The 20,012-nt window shown below is 46.6% G+C and overlaps 1 protein-coding gene across 7 annotated transcripts; it reads right to left on the reverse strand.

Moving 5' to 3' along the window:
• Positions 1 to 604: 604 nt before the first annotated feature.
• Positions 605 to 19,670, reverse strand: LOC124085312 (guanine nucleotide-binding protein G(s) subunit alpha). Of its 7 annotated transcripts, none has more exons than XM_046432899.2 (13): positions 19,503 to 19,670; positions 13,160 to 13,232; positions 10,021 to 10,065; positions 5,750 to 5,807; positions 5,525 to 5,644; positions 4,723 to 4,820; positions 2,441 to 2,495; positions 2,240 to 2,313; positions 2,065 to 2,123; positions 1,840 to 1,960; positions 1,606 to 1,736; positions 1,367 to 1,434; positions 605 to 1,104 (listed from the first exon to the last, which is right to left on the reverse strand). In XM_046432899.2, exons 2-13 carry the CDS (start codon positions 13,192 to 13,194, stop codon positions 958 to 960), a joined length of 1,011 nt encoding a protein of 336 aa, XP_046288855.1. In that variant the 5' UTR covers positions 13,195 to 13,232; positions 19,503 to 19,670; the 3' UTR covers positions 605 to 957. The 7 variants fall into 7 exon arrangements, with proteins under 7 accessions (XP_046288855.1, XP_046288851.1, XP_046288850.1 ...); XM_046432895.2 differs by lacking the exon at positions 19,503 to 19,670 and adding an exon at positions 16,990 to 17,179 and having other exon boundaries at positions 5,750 to 5,804; XM_046432894.2 differs by lacking the exon at positions 19,503 to 19,670 and adding an exon at positions 16,990 to 17,179.
• Positions 19,671 to 20,012: the final 342 nt, after the last annotated feature.

Consider the following 20,012-nt stretch of genomic DNA (forward strand, 5'->3'; position numbering starts at 1 on the left):
TTTTCATTTTTATATAACCACCTCCCCTGACCCCTTCTGGCTTTTAGGTCTTTGCCATGCTTAGAGAGTCCTTCTATAGACCAAGATCTTAATTGGAAAACTAGCTATTTTTAAAAAGTAACTTTTAAATTTAGATGTCGATAACAGATCCACATCTAATTCATTCTGGTATGCGGAGTGAGGTAGGGATCGTTTTCCCCCCAGCAGCTAGCCCACTGTATCAAAACCATTTCTTGAATAATTTCACTTCCCCCAACTGACTGGAGCACTGTTTTCATATTTCACCACATAATTTAGTCCATAACTGATTTAAAAAAACCTAACATTTTTTCGAGGGAGATCAGGTAAACAGGCACACCATGTGAGGACGATCAGAGTGTGAGTTGGCAGCAATGATCAAAATGTGATATTCCTTGACATACAGTGTCCCAAAGATTAAGTCATTACTCCCATTTTAGTAACTTGGGGCCTGTACCTCAACATGGGGTTCCAAACTCCCAATGAAAAGGCCAAGTTTAACCCTCAAACCATGGGAACTGCTTCAGATTGCAAATAACTCACAGGAGTCATTTCTTTCTTTGCTCACATTTAATTTTTATTTTGATTTTTTTAATGCTGCACAACACAATATTTATTTCATTTATTTCATTTTTTATTTCATTTGTTTCATTTATTTCTTTATTTCTGTTTGCTGCTTTTATTTTAGTTACTGAAAAGAGAGAGGGAACTTTTGTGGCCTTTTTTTCTTTTTCTTTTTCTGTAGGCCGCCTTAAGCTTTCTAAATTTGGAACATCTAAGCAAGCTGAAGGGAAAAGGGGGTTTCGCAAAATCACTCGGGGAAAGGAAAGGTTGCTTTGTTAATCATGCCCTATGGTGGGTGATTAACTGCTTGTACAATTACGTTTCACTTTTAATTAATTGTGCTTAAGGCTTTAATTAAATTTGGGGGTTCCCTCTTTAGAGCAGCTCGTACTGACGAAGATGCATGCGCTGGATGATGTCGCGGCAGTCGTTGAACACACGGCGGATGTTCTCAGTGTCCACAGCGCAGGTGAAGTGAGGATAGCAGTAGTGGCGCCCATCTCCACTAGCAGTGCTGATTCTCTGTGGGCACAAGTGCAAGGTCCAGTCAGTAACCCTCTCCAGGAAACTACACTGCCAACCCAAGGACAAGTATGACAAGTATGGACCAGCTGCCCGTGTTAAAGAAACCAAAATGCGATGAAGGGGTTTGAACACCCAAAATGGATGCTGGTTGGGAATTATTGAAAAGAAATGGAAGAACTGGATGGTTTAATCCCTACGTTTGGAATTAAAAAGTTTATATCTGTAGAAAAGAGTGAAGACTATAGAAAGCTCTACTCACCAGAAACTCATCTCGAATGAAGTACTTGGCCCGGGTCACGCGTGGGTCCTCTCCGGGCTCGGGAGTAGCTATAAAGAATGGAGATATTTTATTAACTAAAGTAATAAAAAGATAAGAGCACAACTAGGGTATTAACACCACTCTAGCCCCTTAACTTCTCAGCACTCTTGATTTCTCCACCCAGATAGGCTTTTATGCCTTGAGTGTGCCCACATCAAACACGGAAGACACACACGTACCATCCTCAGGAGTAGTGTAGCGAGCAAATTCTGGAAAGTAGTCCTCAATCTTCGATTTTCCAGCAAGGACTTTCTCAGCGAGCAGATCTTGCTTGTTGAGGAACAGAATCACAGAGATGGTGCGCAGCCATCTAACAGAGAGAGGGGTAAGTTTAATGCTGGGATAGTGCAAATCAGGGTTTGAGAGCAGCCCGGGAGCTCCAGGGCAAGCAGGGTACTTGTCCCAGCACATACCTGTTGTTCCAGATGCTCTTGAAGAGGTTCAGAGCCTCCTGCAGGCGGTTGGTCTGGTTGTCCTCCCGAATGACCATGTTGTAGCTGCTGCTGGCCACCACGAAGATAATGGCAGTCACATCTTCAAAGAGAGAAAGAGCAGTGAGAGTTAGAAACAGAAATGACCCCTAATAATTACAAAAGCACGTGCTCTTGGAGTGCAGTGCCCACCACGGCCATCCATACCATTGAAGCACTGGATCCACTTGCGGCGTTCATCCCGCTGGCCGCCCACATCGAACATGCTGGTGGAGATAAAGGACATCTGGTTATTTCTTCCCAAAGAGACACCACTCAACTGCCAGAGGGCATGTCAAGAAACCACTGTCTCCATTTGGTATAAAGAGGAAAATCCACTCACTGGAAGTTGACTTTGTCCACCTGGAACTTGGTCTCAAAGATTCCAGAGGTCAGGACGCGGCAGCGAAGCAGGTCCTAAAACAAAGCACGGGTCAATGGATCTCACCAACTCAACAGAAATAATGATTGTCAATCTGGAGTAAAAATCTTGAGTAGCCTGAGATGTGGGCTCCAAATCTTCTGACTGAAAAAGCTTACATACCTGGTCACTCGGCACATAGTCGGCCTGCTTGATGACATCAATCTTGTCCAGAAAGCTTAGAGGAAAAGAGAAGATACATGGTGATGTTAAGGGAGCTCACACCAACTGGCCCACTGTCTGTGTCCTCCACAAACCCTGGCTAAATGAAACAAATTGTCCCTAAGAGATGATAGGCAGCCCAGGACAGTAGTGGGGGCTTTGTTCTTGCTTCTAGCTTTTGTCAATCAGCAGGGCAAGGACCCCAAATGAGGCCTATCAGATCCTATAACTTTTCATAAGACTAGCCAAAACATTTTTTTCATTTTCAAATTGTTTGGCACTGGCTAAAATGGCAAATTGTCTGAAAATTGTATACTTCCATATGCCATTCAGCTTTTTAAAAAATGTAATGTATGTGAAGTGGCATACTTAGAGCAGCAAGGACCTTCCCCTCAAGGGCAAAGGAGATTGTTACTCAGAATCTGTCCTTCCTTTTTACTTTTAAGAATCTCATTGATTAACGAGAACAAAAGCCACTGGCACAAAGGGGCCCTTCTTGCCCTCGCTGTGCTGAACAGGAAGCAAACACAAAGTTCCCTTCCGATCTGTGATGTCCATGATATGCAACACTCCAGATACTGAACTTTTAGTTTAAAAAGGTATCTTGCCTGTGTTGCTTGACTGGACACATGTTTAGGGAAGTTAAATTTTCCAAAATTGGGGTAATTTAATTAATATGGAAAATTGATGTTGGAACCAGTTTGGGTTTTCTTTTTGGGGGGAGTGGAGGTGGGAATTGTTTTAAAGTGGGCTAATCAGAAAAGAATCAGGAAGGGAAAAAAGACTATTTAAAGAAAACCCCTAAGTTTTTCCCCTCCTCTTTCCCCTTCCTTTTTACCAGTTTGGAGTTAGTCTGGCTGGGAGGATATACTAACTTGCCCAATCAATCTTATATTACAGCAGGGTCCAGAAATAGCTCCCCAGCCACCCTGGCCTCCAGCATGTTGCCATGGCAACAGAACCACAGTTCTAAAAATAGATCCTCAGCACCAAATCTTGTGAGAAGACATCTGGAGTGTGGCCAGCCAAACTCCAGCTCAACAAACAAAAATAGGCAGCTTAAGAATTGGGCACCGCACCAGGGCCTCCGCTCCAACATGCAGGCGGTTAAACCAGAAGCACACTGGTCACTACTCTTCAAATCATCCCCTTAAGGGAGGATGTTTAAAAAGTTGAGTGATGTTGTTCTCTTTTTCTTAAAAAAAAAATTCCCATAATCTGAGCAAATGGTGCCATTTTCAGATAAAGTTTCAGGAGTAATGTTGCATTGTAAAAAAAAAAAAAAACAGAAGCCGAAAACTTTTTTAAGTGATGTGACCCAAAACAAACAACCTGGCTAAACTGCTGTTAATTAATGAAATTGTTACATGGCCCCTGCCCCCAGTATTCACAACTGGGATGCCTAAACCCTCCTAATCTGGTACCTGTACTTAACTCCTGACTTGGATCCAAAATACAAATCACAAACAATTCCAGGATTTCCATTTGTTTTGTGTTACTATAATTAGTGCTTCCAGCTTTTAGTTCAAACTTTTGAGAAAATCAGGCACTTTGTTAAAGGAGGAGTGGGGGCTGGGGGCTGTGAGGACTGGCCATGATGGACCGTTTTTCTGTTCCTTGAAAGAATCTCTCTCTTAAAAAAAAAAAAAAAAAAAAAAAAAAAGTTTGTTTTTTTTTTTTTTAAATGACCTGGACCACCATATGCTTCCTATGCATGCACAGGATGAAGAAGGTCGTAAAGCATTTAAAAGGCAGCTTTCCAGATGTACGGCATTAAAGGTGCTGGGAACAGCAGGAACAGCCAGGCAGTTAGCCACTGCCAAGAAGCAGAGGCCTGTTTTTGTCTCTTCTGTTCTTTCTTATGTTTTTAAATTGTAGTAATAAAAGATAACATTTTTACATTATCCAACACATGATAGCTGCCCTATTTCCCTAAATGCTTAGAGGTCATTTCAATTAATTACTTCAAGCTAATTAATTATGAGCACCATTTTATATAAGTAATTATCATTTTGCTCTAACAGGTATTAATTATTGATATGAAATAGTGCCACTACTGCACTAAAAATTGCAATTAAGTGCTTTGTGAAACAAATGATTCAGACTAGAACTTCCTAACTGCTAGTGAAAAATTGGTTGGCTCCTATGAAAAGAATCATGGGAGTTTCAGGTTTTTACAGTTTTTTTTTTATTGTTTCCTATTTTATGTGTGGATCCCAGAAACTAAGAAAGGGGCTCCTTACTACTGGGCGCAGTCAATCAGCTGGTACTCGTTGGAGCGCTCATAGCAGGCACGCACTCCCTCATCCTCCCACAGAGCCTTGGCATGCTCGTAGAATTCCTGAAAGTGAACCCAAGAAAGCATGTTTAGAGGAAGCTGTGAGTGTGCACCAAGAACACTGTTATTCAAACTCTTGAGGCCATAGTTCACTGTGACCCACGCTTGCCTATATGTGGGCAAGCCCATATAATGACTTAATGCTCATCAAGAACTTTAATTTAGCATGTTTAACATATTCAGAAGTCCGCATAGTTAATTCCTGTTCTCCTCTGGTGGTGAATTACTGATCTTAATAAATGTGAAAGGTAACACGGTTGAAAGCGAGACTGTCTCCCTGGGCACTTTACCTATGCATCCCACAGTATCTAAGGACATGTCTAGATTAATATTTGTCATCTTCAGCACAGTTTTGTTGGTCCTAATATGTAGACAAGGGAATAATTAAGCCTGTCATAGCTCAGGACTATTTCCCTCATAAAAATTCACAATCTAATAAGTAAGAATTGAGGCATCAAAGGTGGCGTTCATTTGTGGGGTGGACAAGCCAGGATTGACAAGGGGCGATAAAATTTTGCTCATCCACCTTGAACAAAAGTCTAATGTTTTTTTCTTTTTCCAGCATTAAGGATATGTTTGTGATTTACTTCCTATGTGTGTGGCCATACTCCAGGCTGGGTATGGGGCCTGTCCCTGATGTTCTTATAGGATCAAGTTACTGCACAGGTGAGTGGAGGCAAGGGCTACCAGGCAGGGGTGTGGCTTACAGGTGGGAAGTCAAAGTCAGGCACGTTCATCACGCTCAGAATGTAGTCCACTCTGAACTGGTTCTCAGGGTTGGCCAGCTCCACAGGGGGCACCAGGTTGCTCATGGCAGCCACGATGGTCTGAAAATGATTGAGTAAAGCAGTCAGGGGCACAGAACTGCATGTGTGTGGGGGGGTACTAAAGAGAGCAAGGGGGTACTAAAGAGAGAAGGGAGCTACACGTACTTCAATGGCCTCCTTCAGGTTGTTTTTGATGTCCTGCACCTTGGTGGCCTTCTCACTACAGTGGGATTAAAAAGAAAAGAAAATCATATTGCATCCCGCTGACCAGGGGTCACCTTAATCAAGATACTCCAACTAAAAAGCATAGTATTCTGTTCTTCAAGGAGTTGTGGGTTCAGATCTGTGCAGACTGGAGGCACCCAAGTAAATCATAGCGTCCCAAACGTGCCCCAAGGACACATTGGATGGGAGTGATTGGCAAGTCAGCACCTATAGAGATCACCATCAGCTGTACCAGAGGTTGCAGGGGTTATCTGCTATTCCAGATTTGGCTCCGTGGGTTTGCAGCCCCCACACCACACACCACCACTTCCTAAAAGGCTCCTCCTACTTGGCCCTTATCAGCATTCTTCGTGGGGGTTGTAGGGTGTACAGGTCATCATGGGGTTTGACTTGGTATTCTCTGGGTTGCTACTGACAACCAGCAAATGCTAGGGGTGGTGTTAATAATCATTAATTACAGATTCCAGGGCTCTGCAGTCCTACTTATTTATTTGCAGCCCTGTTATTTATTTAAACAGTTACATGTCTGTCATAGGGAGATGTTATTTTGGGTACTGCAGCTAACAATACTTCTAAGTTTATAATGTTGTGCACACTGGTCCGCCAAGGTTATCAGGAACGGAAGACCTCCCCCTCCCCAAGTCCTAATAATGGTGGTAGGGGGTCTATGCCAGTTCCTGACATGCAGCCCATTGTGGTCTTTGTGGAACTGTCTGTATTCAGAGCCACTGGTAAAGGCCATAACCTTTGGCTGTTGTGGTTCCCTGACAGAATGTTATTTTTTGGTACCAGATTACATTGGCCCAAATATTATATATCTTTTAGAAACTGGCCTTCAGGATAGAAGGCACAGTCAGGGGAGATGCCCAAGCGTTTGTTTTTAATTGTATTGGGGAATGAACGCAGGGGCATTGAATGACCAAGCTACAGGTCCAACCCCTTTTATTGAGACAAGTCCTTGCTAAGTTGATGAGGCAGGCCTGGAGCTTGTGGTGCTCCTGCCTCAGGTTCCCATGTCCCAACTTTTTTTAAGGGTCAACAAAGCACCTTCTGCTACGGATATGACATCTAGCCCTGCCTTGAGTGGGGGGGGAAGGAATCCCAATGTGTGCAGTATCCACTGGGCATGCGGCCCTGGGATGTGACACAGCGCCACATGCAGGAAGGTGCTGCAGCCTCACCCTCTAATGGGGAAACTGAGGCTGAGAGGAATCCTAGTCAGAGGCAGCAACTGGGGATAAAGCTACTTTTTCTTGCTGCTTGCAATTAAAACAATGAGATTCCCACTTTTTGAAATATTCACTTGATTGGTTCAACAGAAGTCACAGAATGGAGACAGAAGTGAAACAAATGACTCTTCCAGAGTGGGACAGAAAATTAAGGCACAGGAAATACAAAGGGGGATTGATAGCAACTGCAGCCAGGAAAGGGTCAGTGGTGCTGCAGGTGGGAGGGGGCACGCGTGGGCCTTGTGGGGGAGGGGCTGGGCAGGGTCAGAGTCACATGCATTTTAACAGGCCCTCCCCCCAGAGAAGCTGTTCTTTCCTTTTTCAATGAGATTCATTTTACTTTTTGAACAAGTATTTATATATTTGGGGGAGTGGGCCTCCATTTTGTGAATGATCTCAAAATTCACCCTTAGACTTGAGCCTCTCAGATGGGCCCTTACATACCCTTAGACCTTGCTAGCAAGGTCTGGGGTGCTGCTCTCATCAGCAGAGGGGAGCATCTTGTGGGAGGGGAGGTTGGCACCAGGAATTCGACAGGATCCACTTCGGTATGGAGAGAATCAGACCCCAGGGGTGGAAGTGGTAGCAAGGTGTGCGTTTTAGGCAGTCTTGCATAAACCTAGAAGTTGCCCCAGGCCCCTGGACTCTTAAAGCTCCCCCCCCCACCCTCCATATTTGAAGGGAGAGTCCTGACCATTCAGTGGGGGCTGTTCTGCTTCAGATGTATGGAATTAATGATCATTTCTGAAATTATGAATTTTCAGCGTTGGTGTTAGTCTAAAATCAGTTATTCAGACGTTAGACAGTGAAAGGACATGTGTTTGACATCCCTAATGTTCATGCTTGAATTCAGAATTTACTTAAAACTGCCAAGGACAAACCCACCCCCACTTATTAAAAACGGGCTCCCTGTCATTAGTACTAAATGCCCTAAATCTCTGGGTTGAAGGTCTCCCAACAGTAAGATGAAGTGTGTTTGGATTAAATTTCTAAATCCATATACAGCAAGAGAAAAATACTTCCAGAAATGAGATTCTTTCATTCAGTTTGATATTTTGGTCTAAGTAGTAGTATGATAATTGGAAAACTTCCAGTCTTAAAATACGGATATTTTGAGAACGTGTTCAGTATTCATCTACGTATGTGAATAGGTGTGGGAGTATATCAAGTATAAAACAGCTAAAATAGAAATCTAAAATCTAATTCGGGTGTGTGATACTAAAACATAAAATTCTTCCATTGAAGCAATTACTATGTAGATGGAGATGTTACACTGGGGGCTGGCAGGTTTATCATCATTTATACTATCACTTAATGAATTTAACATTGATTGTGAGATTTGGATAAAACTCCTTAAATGTCTCTAAACTACTTAATGGCAAAATATATGCCAATTGCTAGAATTCTAAGTGACTCAACAGTTGGGACTAGGGCTAGAAATGCTTTCAGGACGTTGATGCCCTCTCCACCTCCAATGTACAGAGATTAGTGGGGTTAATGTTATTTAACAGGTCCTGCCTACCTCCAACTAAGTGGTAGGGGAGGGGTATGCTATACTAGGTTTCATTCAGTTCTATGCCTATCTTTGTGCTTTTGTGGGGAAAGACAGACAAAAGAAGAAAGACAGAAGACAGACGCAGGATACAGGGATTGCTGAAACATGCAGAGAACTTTTATTTGACACGAATGTTAATACTTATATTTACTTGTAGAACAGTCAGAGAGAGACGTGCAGGCAAGGTATTAGTAGGGTTCAAGGATTTAGCACAACATCTAGTACACAGTAGATTGTTCAATAATGACTTGTCATATTTCAGATGCCAACTTTTGGTACAGCAGATTATCAATCAGTTTCTATATAGGTGCCTTTCAATAGTCATTCTATTACATTTTTGCCAATTAAAGATTTTTTTGTTTGTTTGTTTTTTTTTGTAGTTATCTTTAAAGGTCAGGTAGTAGGTGGGCCCCCCCCTCCCCCCAGACAACAGAATAGTATTCTTATTAGAGGTTCATAAGACCGAGCAATTCCAGCATGCAAATTGTGATAGGAAAGGCCGGGAAGAGGAGAGACTGTAGCCATCATCTAGGGATAATATATTCTAAAAGAAACAGATGAACAAACATGTGTCAGTTACTTTGTCCCCAACCCGTGTCCTTTGCCCCTCCCCGCCCTGGCCACAGAAGCTATTTCTTTGAGATGCCCTAGGCTAAGTCAATTGGACCTATATGTTCTCATGAGAAATAGCTGCTCCATCCCTGCATGCTGAGTATGCAAGCAGAGTTCGTGTGGCTCACCTAGCATGCGGAGGCTTGTGTGTGTGCATGCGCGTTGAGATGGTATGGGATGCAGAAAGCAAAATGGAAGAGATGATGGTAATGGAAAAATGGATGCCATCATGAATATCCTTATCTACCAGCTAATGTGAAGTGCCTTGAATTAAATTTGATTGTTTTTATAAAGGCCAGTGGCTTCAAGATGATTCCTAACAATGAATTGCTGCTAAGTGCCAAGGCATTTTTCAAAATTAAGAATTGTATGGCACGGCATATTTTAATAGAGGAAAAAAAATTTTTTTTTTCTTCCAGAGATCTGAAATTTTAAAATCAGACCAACCACTGGACGGACAGAATTTAATAGATGCATTTTGAAAACAAGTAGTTGATTCAAACAGAGAACTGGGGGGAAATAAAAACCATATGGAAAAACATCAGTTCTCAAAATTCTAAACTATTGTCTAAAGCTAAAATCTATAACTTTCCCCCAGCTGGATCTAATTATACTTTAGAAATGCTGAAAAAAATTATGTTTTGCACTTCACTTGTTAAGAAGTTGTCTACACGTTATTTGCACATGTATACCAAGATGGCTGATGGCCCTTAAATGATTATTTTCTTCCCAGGTCTGTGCCCTCAGTTTCCCAGTATGATCTTCATGTTTGTTTTGTTTGTTAAAAATTTTTTTCTGTTTTTGAATGTGCCTACCCATCGCTGTTGCTCCTTGCAGCCTGCGGGTCCTCTTCGCCGCCCCTTTTAAAGAGAGATTGAAAGCTCACCTAGTCTGCAAGGCACCGCAATTTCATACAACCCACACAGCCTCTCCACATTCTTAAACAATCAGCCAAGAGCAAATGCAATAATTCGCGCGCCATCCTCCCGTTAATTCTTAGGTCGCCTTTCTGGCTAAATCTGAATGTCTACTGAGACTAAAGGCCGTAGGGGGAAGAATTCCACACCTTCGCTGCAGTATTAACAGAGCCCTCTGGAGACTCTGGTCGGATACAGGAGGGACAGATAATTATTTTCTTGTGCTTTCACTAAATGTACATGCATTAGGGAACTAAAGCAGTGATTTATCTCAGTATTCTTCTGAGAATATGGCAGCTCAGAAGGCTCTTAATTCTCCCAGGTCAGAATCTTCAGTGTTGTATCCAAACATGCAAAGGCATAGACAGTGGAGATTTTTGTCCATTATTTCCTGGTGCAAAATTAATAATCTTCCTTCATGCAGTGAGAGAAACTAGCAACTACCTATACAATGTTTATATTTATAAATAACTGTTTCTTGTAAATTGTCACCAACTTCAATTGCCTGGTTGAAAAAAGGAAAACCCACCCCACTACCACCAAAAACAAAAACTCAAAATTAAAAAAAAAAAAAACCAAAAAACCAAAAAACCCAATCTTCATCTCTTCATCAACAGTAGGAATTGCTCCCTGAAGGCAAAGGCGGAAGGGCAGGATAGCTGAGCCTTCGGCGACATGTTTTATAATTGATTAGCTTAGCTCAACCAACACTAATGATTTTTTTTTTAATACTAAACAGTTAGCTTTGAGTTAAGAAATCCATATTTGATCTCTATTTCTGAAGGTCAAATTAATATTGTTACTCTCAAAAACATAATTGGCACAGCAGCTTGTGGACAGTTAAGGCAAATTTAATACCGCAGACTACAGCTAACAAAGTACAGGATTGGCAGGAGGGGGTGAGAAAGGAAAAAAAAAAAAACAAAACCCACACCAGGCAGACCACCATTTAGGGACAGAGGTCACCATTTCCTAAGGAATTCCTAGTTTAGAAAGAGCTGCATTTGTTGCAGTACAACAGTGAGGAAAAGCAAGAGAGGAAGCTTTAGCTGCACTAGGTAAAAATGAGGTACTTAGACCCCCATGAAGAACACCCCGGCATGTCACTTTCGCATGCTAAATTTAACATTATCAGGGATCCACTAAGGAGGCAAACTGGGAATGTCTCTTCCTCTTTTCGAAAAGAAAATAGAAAAGAGAAGTTCTTGTTTAGAAGCCTCGTGTGTGCTACACTGGTTCACTTGGGGGTGTGTGTGGGGGTGCCATTCTGTAAAAAATTAAAAAATATTAGGGAAATCTGTACAATAATAAAACCACAAGTGAATTATTTCAAGGAGACTTCTCTTCCATCCAACTCAAGCTAAGGTAAACAGTGGCTGCTGCATCTTTTAAAATGCTAGCCATGTCCAGCTTTAATCAAAATATTTATCCAGAGGGCGCATGGTGAAATTATTTTTGCTTAACTAGTCTCATGAAGAAGCACCCCCCACCACTGCAAGTTGCAGGAGGGGGGAAATTTAGGATAGACTTTTCTTTAAATTACAAATATAAGGCTTGAAGTTGGTTTTAGGGGGTTTTGTTTTTTTGTTTATTGACAGGATGGCAGTCTCCACTGGCAGGGTTTTACTCAAGGGTGTGTCAGGAATTAATTTCAGAATTATGTGAAAGTGACTGACTTAATAGCAATAGAGATACATATTCATAATTCATGACTATTCTAAAATATAGGTAAACTTGTCCGTCCTTCCTTTCTGCATGCTACTCTTCTGAATTCAGGGTTAAAGTATAAAAAGCATCTTAAACTAAAATGACCATTTCTAGGGGTGATGTCATCTTTTCCTAAGCTCTGATTATTTGATCTCACAAATTCTAGAATTTTCCATAAAGAACCCCTTTGGCACTCTGAAAGGTTACAAAGTTCACCTCCATTTCCCAGTGCTTAATGCGTAGCAAGCAGTGGGTTTTGTTTTTTAGGGGTGCGTAAACTAACCTAAACTGCCCCCTCGACTCAATCTGAAGTGAACGCAACTGAAGGACAAACTTTCAATTGAAAGCATGTTGAGGAGAGGGAATGGGGCTGCTAACCAGCTAGTAATTGCAAACTAGTGCCTTCAGGTGCTTGTGATCTGGTGATTAACTGGCTTCACGGGAGTGAAAATGGACCCCATCTGGGGGTCTGGCAAGAAAAAACCCAAACTCCTGATTTATTGAGTATTCCTCAGTTTGCGTTCTTCATGGAAGCAGGACCCCACACTCACAGAGTCTCTTATAAATACTGTTTCTCTTTTTAAAAAAGTCTATTCTCACTGAAGTATTGCTCATTGTCGTATATACCTCAAGACCTGGAAGGACATTTCAAAGGCAAAAATGCCCCTTGAACCAGGCGGAAGATATAGCTCCCAGCCTTTCCATCATTTGAAAACTCCCTTTCATTTCTTTAGGTGGGAGTATTGATATTTAGTAAAGGAAACAATTATTTGCCCATAATGTCAATTCAAAAGGGGACAATTAAAAAAAAATTATCAACAAGGGCGATCACTTCTTTGTTTTACATGAAGATATTATTAAAACAATGTTTTGCTAATAGTTAAAAACATCCTGGGTGGATGATGAAGCTGAAATCGGCTGGGGAGGAGGGGATCTCTGCAGTGGTCAGCACTAGCTTGACAAGGGGGCCGCGGAGGACCCGTCAGCCATGTTGGAGTCACTGCAGCAGAAGCTGCGGCAGACAACCTGGCCTCAGGGACGCCATCAAGGGCCAAGTGCCATGAACTGTCCTCTGCAACCAGGCATACTTTCCCAGGACAGAGAGGTGTCTTATATGAACACTGGTGCTTTATTTTTATTACGATTATTATTATTACACCAAAGATTAAGGGGGGGGGGAGTCCTCAAGAGCTCTTAGGATTTTCTAATATGTAAATTAGAAATAAGTGCAAATTAGGTGTCCAGCTCCAAACCTACCTATACTGCAGCCTAAAGTTAGTATAAAATGTGTCACTTGTTCTTAGTGCCCTTACACAGATTTGACACTTACTCTCCATTAAACCCATTAACATGCAGGATCCTCATTTGCTTCACAATGGTGCTTTTACCAGATTCTCCAGCGCCTAGAAAACGAAAGTAAGTCTCAGGTTAAGAAGGAGGCATCTCATACTTTGGGCAGGGAAAGGACTGCAGTTTTTTGTTTTGTTTTTCCATAGAAGCAACACAACAACAAACACAAAATAACAGACTTGCAATTTTCCTTGACATTTCGACGCAGAGAAAATGAAATAAACATCCAACTCAGTGTCTACCTGCAGTATTTCACCATCAGAACAACAAACAAGAATTAAAGGTGGTGCTGTTTTAGGTTTTTGTTTTGTTTTTTGTTTTTGTTTGTTTCCCTCCTTTTTGGTTGTTTAAAAAATCGTGGGGTGTTGAAGGCACAGGCCAAGGAGAATGACGAAATTTTGTCATTTGAGGAGGAAAAAGAAAATTGAAGTTAAAACTGTGAAACTAAATTCTTGAAATGTGAGCACTGACTGGCAAAATGGCTCACATAAATGTATGTGAGCCACATAATTCATTGTTTGTCAGATGTTTCATGGTTAAAATACCCAGGATTTGCAAACAATGCCCAGACACTGCAGTCTCCCACATCACGTACAGATGCAGCACTGCCAGCCCGAACATGGCACAATGCAGCTGCCTTCCATGCAGGGTCCCCACCCTTGGGTACTTAAAATCCAAACTTAAAACCACAATATTACATTTTATCCACTTATTCACCCTCCTCTCCCCCCAAAATGTTATCTTTCCAAATATAAATTCTCTTTGGATATAACCACCCTGTTGCAGAGGAAAATGGAAGACCATCAATTATCTGTCATCTTCTCCAAAAACACATTTTAATATCAAATATAGCACTTGAGACCATATTAGCATTAGGTCACCTGCAACAACAATAAAGAGTAATAAAAGGACAAGACTTTGATCATAAGGAAAAATAATGCCTAGAAACCACTGAATTTCAAAGACTCTAAGCCCTTCCCAACTAAGCAGGAAGGGACACATGCCTCCATTTTAAATCACCTTTCATTTGTTGAAAAATAGCATTTTATAGGAAAAAATGCACATTTCTATCAAGCTAGAGGAGGATTGCTGCTGCTATTATTATTATTATTATTATTAGGCAAATGCACACTCTCCACCAAATCCCAGGTGATAATTCTTTGCCCTCCTCCCACAGAAATCTGTGTGGTTTTTAACCCTTTTTCTTTTTAATTAATTGTTTTGCTTTAATACCCACATAGCAAAGCATTCCTCCTTTGCTTGCCTTTCCACAATGCTGTAATCAATTATCTGTAAAAGTTAAAATTCAAACATTGATTTCAAAGTAAACACTATCTTAATGAACATAACTCTCATAAATTAAAATATAAAAAGCACTATTAGGAGATTTCATGAAGAGAATACATAATATTAATCAGGAACTCCAATGTTCTGATTTCAGAACTGCTAAAAAGTGTCAACACTTATCTTACAGGGATGAATAGATCTGTGCCTCAGTTTCCACATTTATGAAATTAGAGAATCGGGCTAAAAATTACTGTACTTTTTTTGTGGTTCTGTTAATTTAATGACATGGAAATTGGTGAATTAAGTTATAATACCAGGATTTGGAGCATTATGTTGTTTGGGGGGGGGGGGGGGCGTTATTTAGTGAAACCCACCATTTTAAAATACAAAATGCTGTCACCTGCCTGGGCTACAGATTTCTGTGCCAGAGGCTATTACTGAATTGTGACAAAATATAGCCATGTAGACTAGGATACCTTAGAAAGATGAGCCCACAGCAAGGTAAGGTATGCTCAGAGTTAACAGTCTCAAATTAAGTGGAGACTTTGTGAGCACTGCACCAAAGGTGTTAGAAATTTAAGGTACCATTAGCATCACACTTGACTTAAATTAGTATTCAGATAGCAAGATCCTATTCATGGGAAAAGATTCTAGACTTTTCCAGTTTTATACTTTGAAATCAAATCATATGCATATTAACATTCACATAGCATAAGTCTACCTTTAGAAGTTTGAGAAGACACCTTCACATATGCACCATTTAATTACTGAAATTGCAAATGCATTAACACCAAAGAGACTTATTTTCACTTAATTAATAATTTACTGCTTTTATAAATCTGGACCCAGGAGAACAAAGGTGTGACCCATCCAAAGAGAGCAAACCAAACACCACCAGGAAAAAAAAAAAGAAAGAAAAAGAAAAAAACAACAGGGCTTTTTTTACATTGTGTTTTTGATAATCAAGCTGTTTGTTGAAATGTGACCATGAACTAGGTCTTAACCTAGCCAATCCACAAATTTATTCAGATAACTAAATAACCAAGGAAGTGGAAAACTTCCATTCTAATTAACGCTTGTGTAATTCTTCTGGTCATTTCAACAATTTTTAAAATGCTCCCCCCCACCAAAGCAGCACCTTAAAGAAAAAAGGAGGAAAGGCCATCTCCTCACAGTGAAGGATCCCCCCCCCGCCCCGCTCCCCCCCCCCCAGGAAAAACCGCAATCAAAAAAGAGAAGAAAAACCAAACAACCAAATGTCACTTGACAAACAACTAATTAATGTCTTTTCATCTCTCCCACCTGGGAAAAGTCTTTCCCTTAGAGCGCTCTCAATCCCCTCCCCCCTGTAAAGGACAAATTTTTTAAAACGCCATTTCCAGACCAAGAAGCCATTTACAGACAAATGTCATTTTCCAGTTTTATCTGATTTGTGAATGTCTTTTTTCCTTTATTTTTTTGACAAAGCACTCTCAATGTGGTCAACTAACAGGAAAATGTGTGTGTGTTTTTTTAATGGTTTATTGCGAGGGTGGGGGGCGCTGCTGGGGGGCAGCTGCTACAATTAATTCTCTTCTTTGCTTTTCAAAAAGCCTGCAAGTCTGGAAGGGAAAAAAGGTCATACTGTAAAATGACGTGTCATTTGGCTTCATTGGGCACTTTGCGTACTATCTTTTTTTTTTTTTCTTTTTTGTCTTATTTTATTTGATTCTCCTTCTCTTCCTTCCACGGCCAGGCCTGGCCCAGGACACGTCTGCTCCGCACACAGTCGGTCCTGTCCGAAACGCACCAAGTCGCGCCCAGCGGCCGACGCGCTCCCTCCTCCCCTCACCCCCCCCCACTCCGGCGCCACGACTCGCCCGCGCCCCCTCCCCCCCCCACTGCACCACCTTTACCGCTCTGGTCCTTTCGGAGGGGCTGATGTCACTCGCCCCCCCACTCTCCTCGGCCACTTCCCCCGCCAAAGCCTCTCTTTGGCGAGGCCCCCTCCGCCACCACGGCGCCCCCCAGCGTCACCCCCTCCTCTTCTCGCCCCTCTTTCTCCCCCTTGCCTTCTCCCAACAAATCACACACCCTACGGAGGCGGGTCCCCCTCCCTCTGCCCGCCACCCCATTTCCTGTCCCCGAAACCCTCTTTTTGTCGCAGTCTCAGGAGCCCCGTGGGCCTCCCCCTCCCCCTCACGCACCGAAGCCCCTGGCGTCGTGTAGGCCTCGCGGAAAGAGAGAGAAAGAGAAAGAGAGCAAAAGAAAGAAGGGGGGGCGAAAGAAAGAGAGTGGACGGGCCGAGGGAGGGGGACCCGCGCCGCCACGTCCCCCAGTCCCATTTTGGGCCCCCTCCCGACCGAATCCGCGCCCGGGGGTCCCCCTTCCGGCCTCGCCCCCCACAAACAGAGCCCAAGAGTGGGCGGCGGGCCCGGGAGCGCGCGCCCGGGGCGGGGGGCGGGCTCGGCGCGCGCGGCCTGCGGGGCGCCCCTCGGGGCCCCCGGGCCGGGCCGTAGCCGGCGCCCCCCGCCCCGCCCTTACCCAGCAGCAGCAGGCGGTGCGTGGCCCGGTAGACCTGCTTGTCCTTCTGCAGCTGCTTCTCGATCTTTTTGTTGGCCTCGCGCTGCGCCTTCTCCTCGTTGCGCTGGTCCTCGGTCTTACTGTTTCCGAGGCAGCCCATGGCGGCGGCGGCTGTGGGGCGCGGCCGGGCTGCGGCGGCGGCGGGGCCGGGCGCGGGCGGCCTCACGCGGGCCGAGAGGGCCGGGGCAGCGCCGGGCGGGCGGGCCGGGCGCGGGCTCGGCTCCTCGGCGAGGAGCGCGCGGGGCGGACTGCGGGGCGCGGGCCGCGCGGACGGGCGCAAAGGGGAGGGTGGTGTCGGTCGGACCGAGGGGCGCGCGCAGCTCCCCGCCCCTCGAGCCGAAGCCGAGGGGACTGATGGCCGCCGCCGGGCCGAGGCGGACCAGAGCAGGAGCTGCGGGAGCTGCTGCCGCCGCTGCCGCCGCCGCCGCTCTTATTGCCTCGGCCCGGGCCCGCAACCGCCCCGACCCAAATGCGGCGGGCGGGGGGAGGCGGGGGGAGGAGGAGGCGACGGCGAGGGGGGTGGAAGGAGGAGGAGGAGGAGGAGGGCTGAGGAGCAGCCGCTGCAGCGGCGGCGGCAGCGGGGAGGGCGGGAGCCGGCGGAGGGAGGCGTCCCCCCCGGGTGCCCGGGAAGGGGGGTCCCTCCGCCCGCACCCAGCCCGGGACGGGACGGGCCAAGGAGCCGCCCCCCCACCCCCCTGGCGCGGGCCCAAGTTGGGCCCTGCAGAGGGGAGAGAGGGGGCGTCTCCGAGCCAGTGACGACCCCTCGCACGACGCCAACGCTCCACCCCCCGGGCAGTGTCGCCCAGAGGCCCCCGAGGCCGCTGCTCCCCCTCCTCCCGCGGGCGCCGCCGAGGGGCCGGGGTGGGCGGAAGGGGAGGGAGCGCGAGCCCGGACTTAGGAAAATTTCGAAAAGAGAGAGACACTGAGAGAGCCAGAGAGCAGGGAGTGTGGAAAAAAGCGAGGCGAGCACGAACCAAAGAACGGAGCAACCAAAAAGGAAAATGTGTTCACACACACACACACAAATACTAATAAAAATCCACACTACACAGCGATGGTGGTGTCTGGTGGCGGTGGCGGGGGGTATGGGGGTCTGACTAGATGAGCCGCTCCTCGCGCCCCCGGCGCCGGGCGCCATTGCCCGAGCCGAAGGCTCCACTGGCCCCAGAGCGCCCGCGGCCTCTGCGTTTGGTGCGGCCGCCCAAGTAGGAGAAGAAGGCGCAGCCCAGGAACACTCTGAAGCAGCAGGTCGCCCCAAACACGAAGCCGCAGCCACGGCCCTGCTCTGTGCGCTTCTGCAGCAGGAAGTTGAGCACCCACGAGGGGCTGCGCACCGAGAAGACCAGGAAGACCACGAGGGGCAGGTGGGCGCTAAGTGCACCAGACTTGAGGGGCCCGGGCCGCCACACGACGCCCCCAACACGCGGCGCTGCGTAGTAGGCGTCGTCCTCGTCTCCGGAGTCAGTGTCCCACTCGGCCCAAGCCCTACTCGTGCCCCCGGCGGCGGCGCCCTCGCCGCCCCCGGCGGCGCCCTCCGCGGCGCCCTCGTCTTCGTCTGCGGCGGCGGCGCCCTCGGGGCCTCGGGCCTCCTCCTGGGCTTCTGGCACCTTCTTCTTCTTCAACATCTTCTCCAACTTCTTCCTCTCCTTCTCCTTCTTCTTCTCCTCCTTTCTCTTCTGCTCCAGCAACTTCTTCTCGATCTTCTTGCGCTCCTTGTCGGTCAGAAACTTCTCGGGGGGCGCCTCCCGCGCCTGGTTCTTCGGGGTCTTCGCGTTCTTCGGGGTCTTCTCGGTGTTCCCGCTCTTCCGCGGTGCGAGCGGCTCTGCTAGTGCCGCAGCCGCCGCCGCAGCTTCGGCAGCCACCTCGGCAGCTGCTGCGGCTGTCTTCTTCTCGCTCTCCGCCGCTCGGGCTTTGAGCTTCATGGCCATCTTCAGCATGGTGGCCGGGCCACCTCGGGGAGCCCGGCTCGCGTCTGGCCCGGGTGCCTTGCTTGCCCCCGGCCTCGGGCTGTCCGGCCCCTGTGCGCCCCGTGTCGGGGGGCTCAGCTGCGGTCTCCGCTGCGCTGTCCTGGGCCGCGGAGTGCGGCTGCACAGGCTTGGGGCTGCTAAGCTACCTACCTAAGAGTTAGCGCCAAAAAGGATGAGCAAACGAAAAAGGGGCGAGAACAAACCAAAAAGCACCCAACAACAGCGAGAAACCAAAAAGCACCAAGAAATGTCAAACAACTCAAAAAAGAAGAGTGCAAAGGCGCGATGGCACGAGTTTGCAGTTACCCTCAGGCGCTCCTGGGTTTGGCTCTTGGGCACGCCAATGGAGAAGAGAAAAAGAGAAAAGGAGAGAATTGGGGGATGCCGGGGAGGCGCGGGGCAGGGCAGCAGCGCCCGGGCGCCCCTGCCCTGTCCCAGTCCCGGTGGCTCTTGCCCGCGCCGGGCGACTCGCACTTCCTCGGGTGGCCCCAGCGCTCCCCGACTTACATGTGAGTGAGGTGCACTCACACGCAAGGCAGTGCCTGCCTGCCTGCCGGCCGCCCGCCGCCGCCCCGCGCCGGGACAGGGGTTCGCTCCAGCCGCGGTGCCGCAGCCCCGAGCCAGAGAGCTAGAGAGCTAGCGAGCGCCGCGCCGGGCCAGCCACCTGACACAGCCCGCTCCGCGGTGCCGACGCGACTGAGTGTCCCCGCCGGGGAACGGCGCTTTCTAGCCGGCCTGATGACGCCCCAGCCTCTTCAGAGGACCGACCCAAAGCAGCGGCCCCTATAAACCGAAGGGGAAGCGCGAAAAATCGGCCCACCGAGGACGCGACCAAATGTGCCGCGGGGCGGCCCAGGGGTGCAGGCCGGTGAGGGGGCGGCGCTGGTGTGCATGGGGGGCGTGCTGGGTGTGGGGTCGGGGGGCACGAGCGCCCACAAGGTGGTGGGCACCCGACCCCGCCTCCCAAACCTGCCTCCCAATTTTCGGTGAGTGGTGTAGCCCTGGGCGGCGTGCAAA

Source organism: Marmota monax, unplaced genomic scaffold (genome assembly GCF_021218885.2).
Source record: "Marmota monax isolate L192 unplaced genomic scaffold, Marmota_monax_Labrador192_F-V1.1 WCK01_AAM20220418_F8-fsc00014, whole genome shotgun sequence".
NCBI lineage: Eukaryota > Metazoa > Chordata > Mammalia > Rodentia > Sciuridae > Marmota > Marmota monax.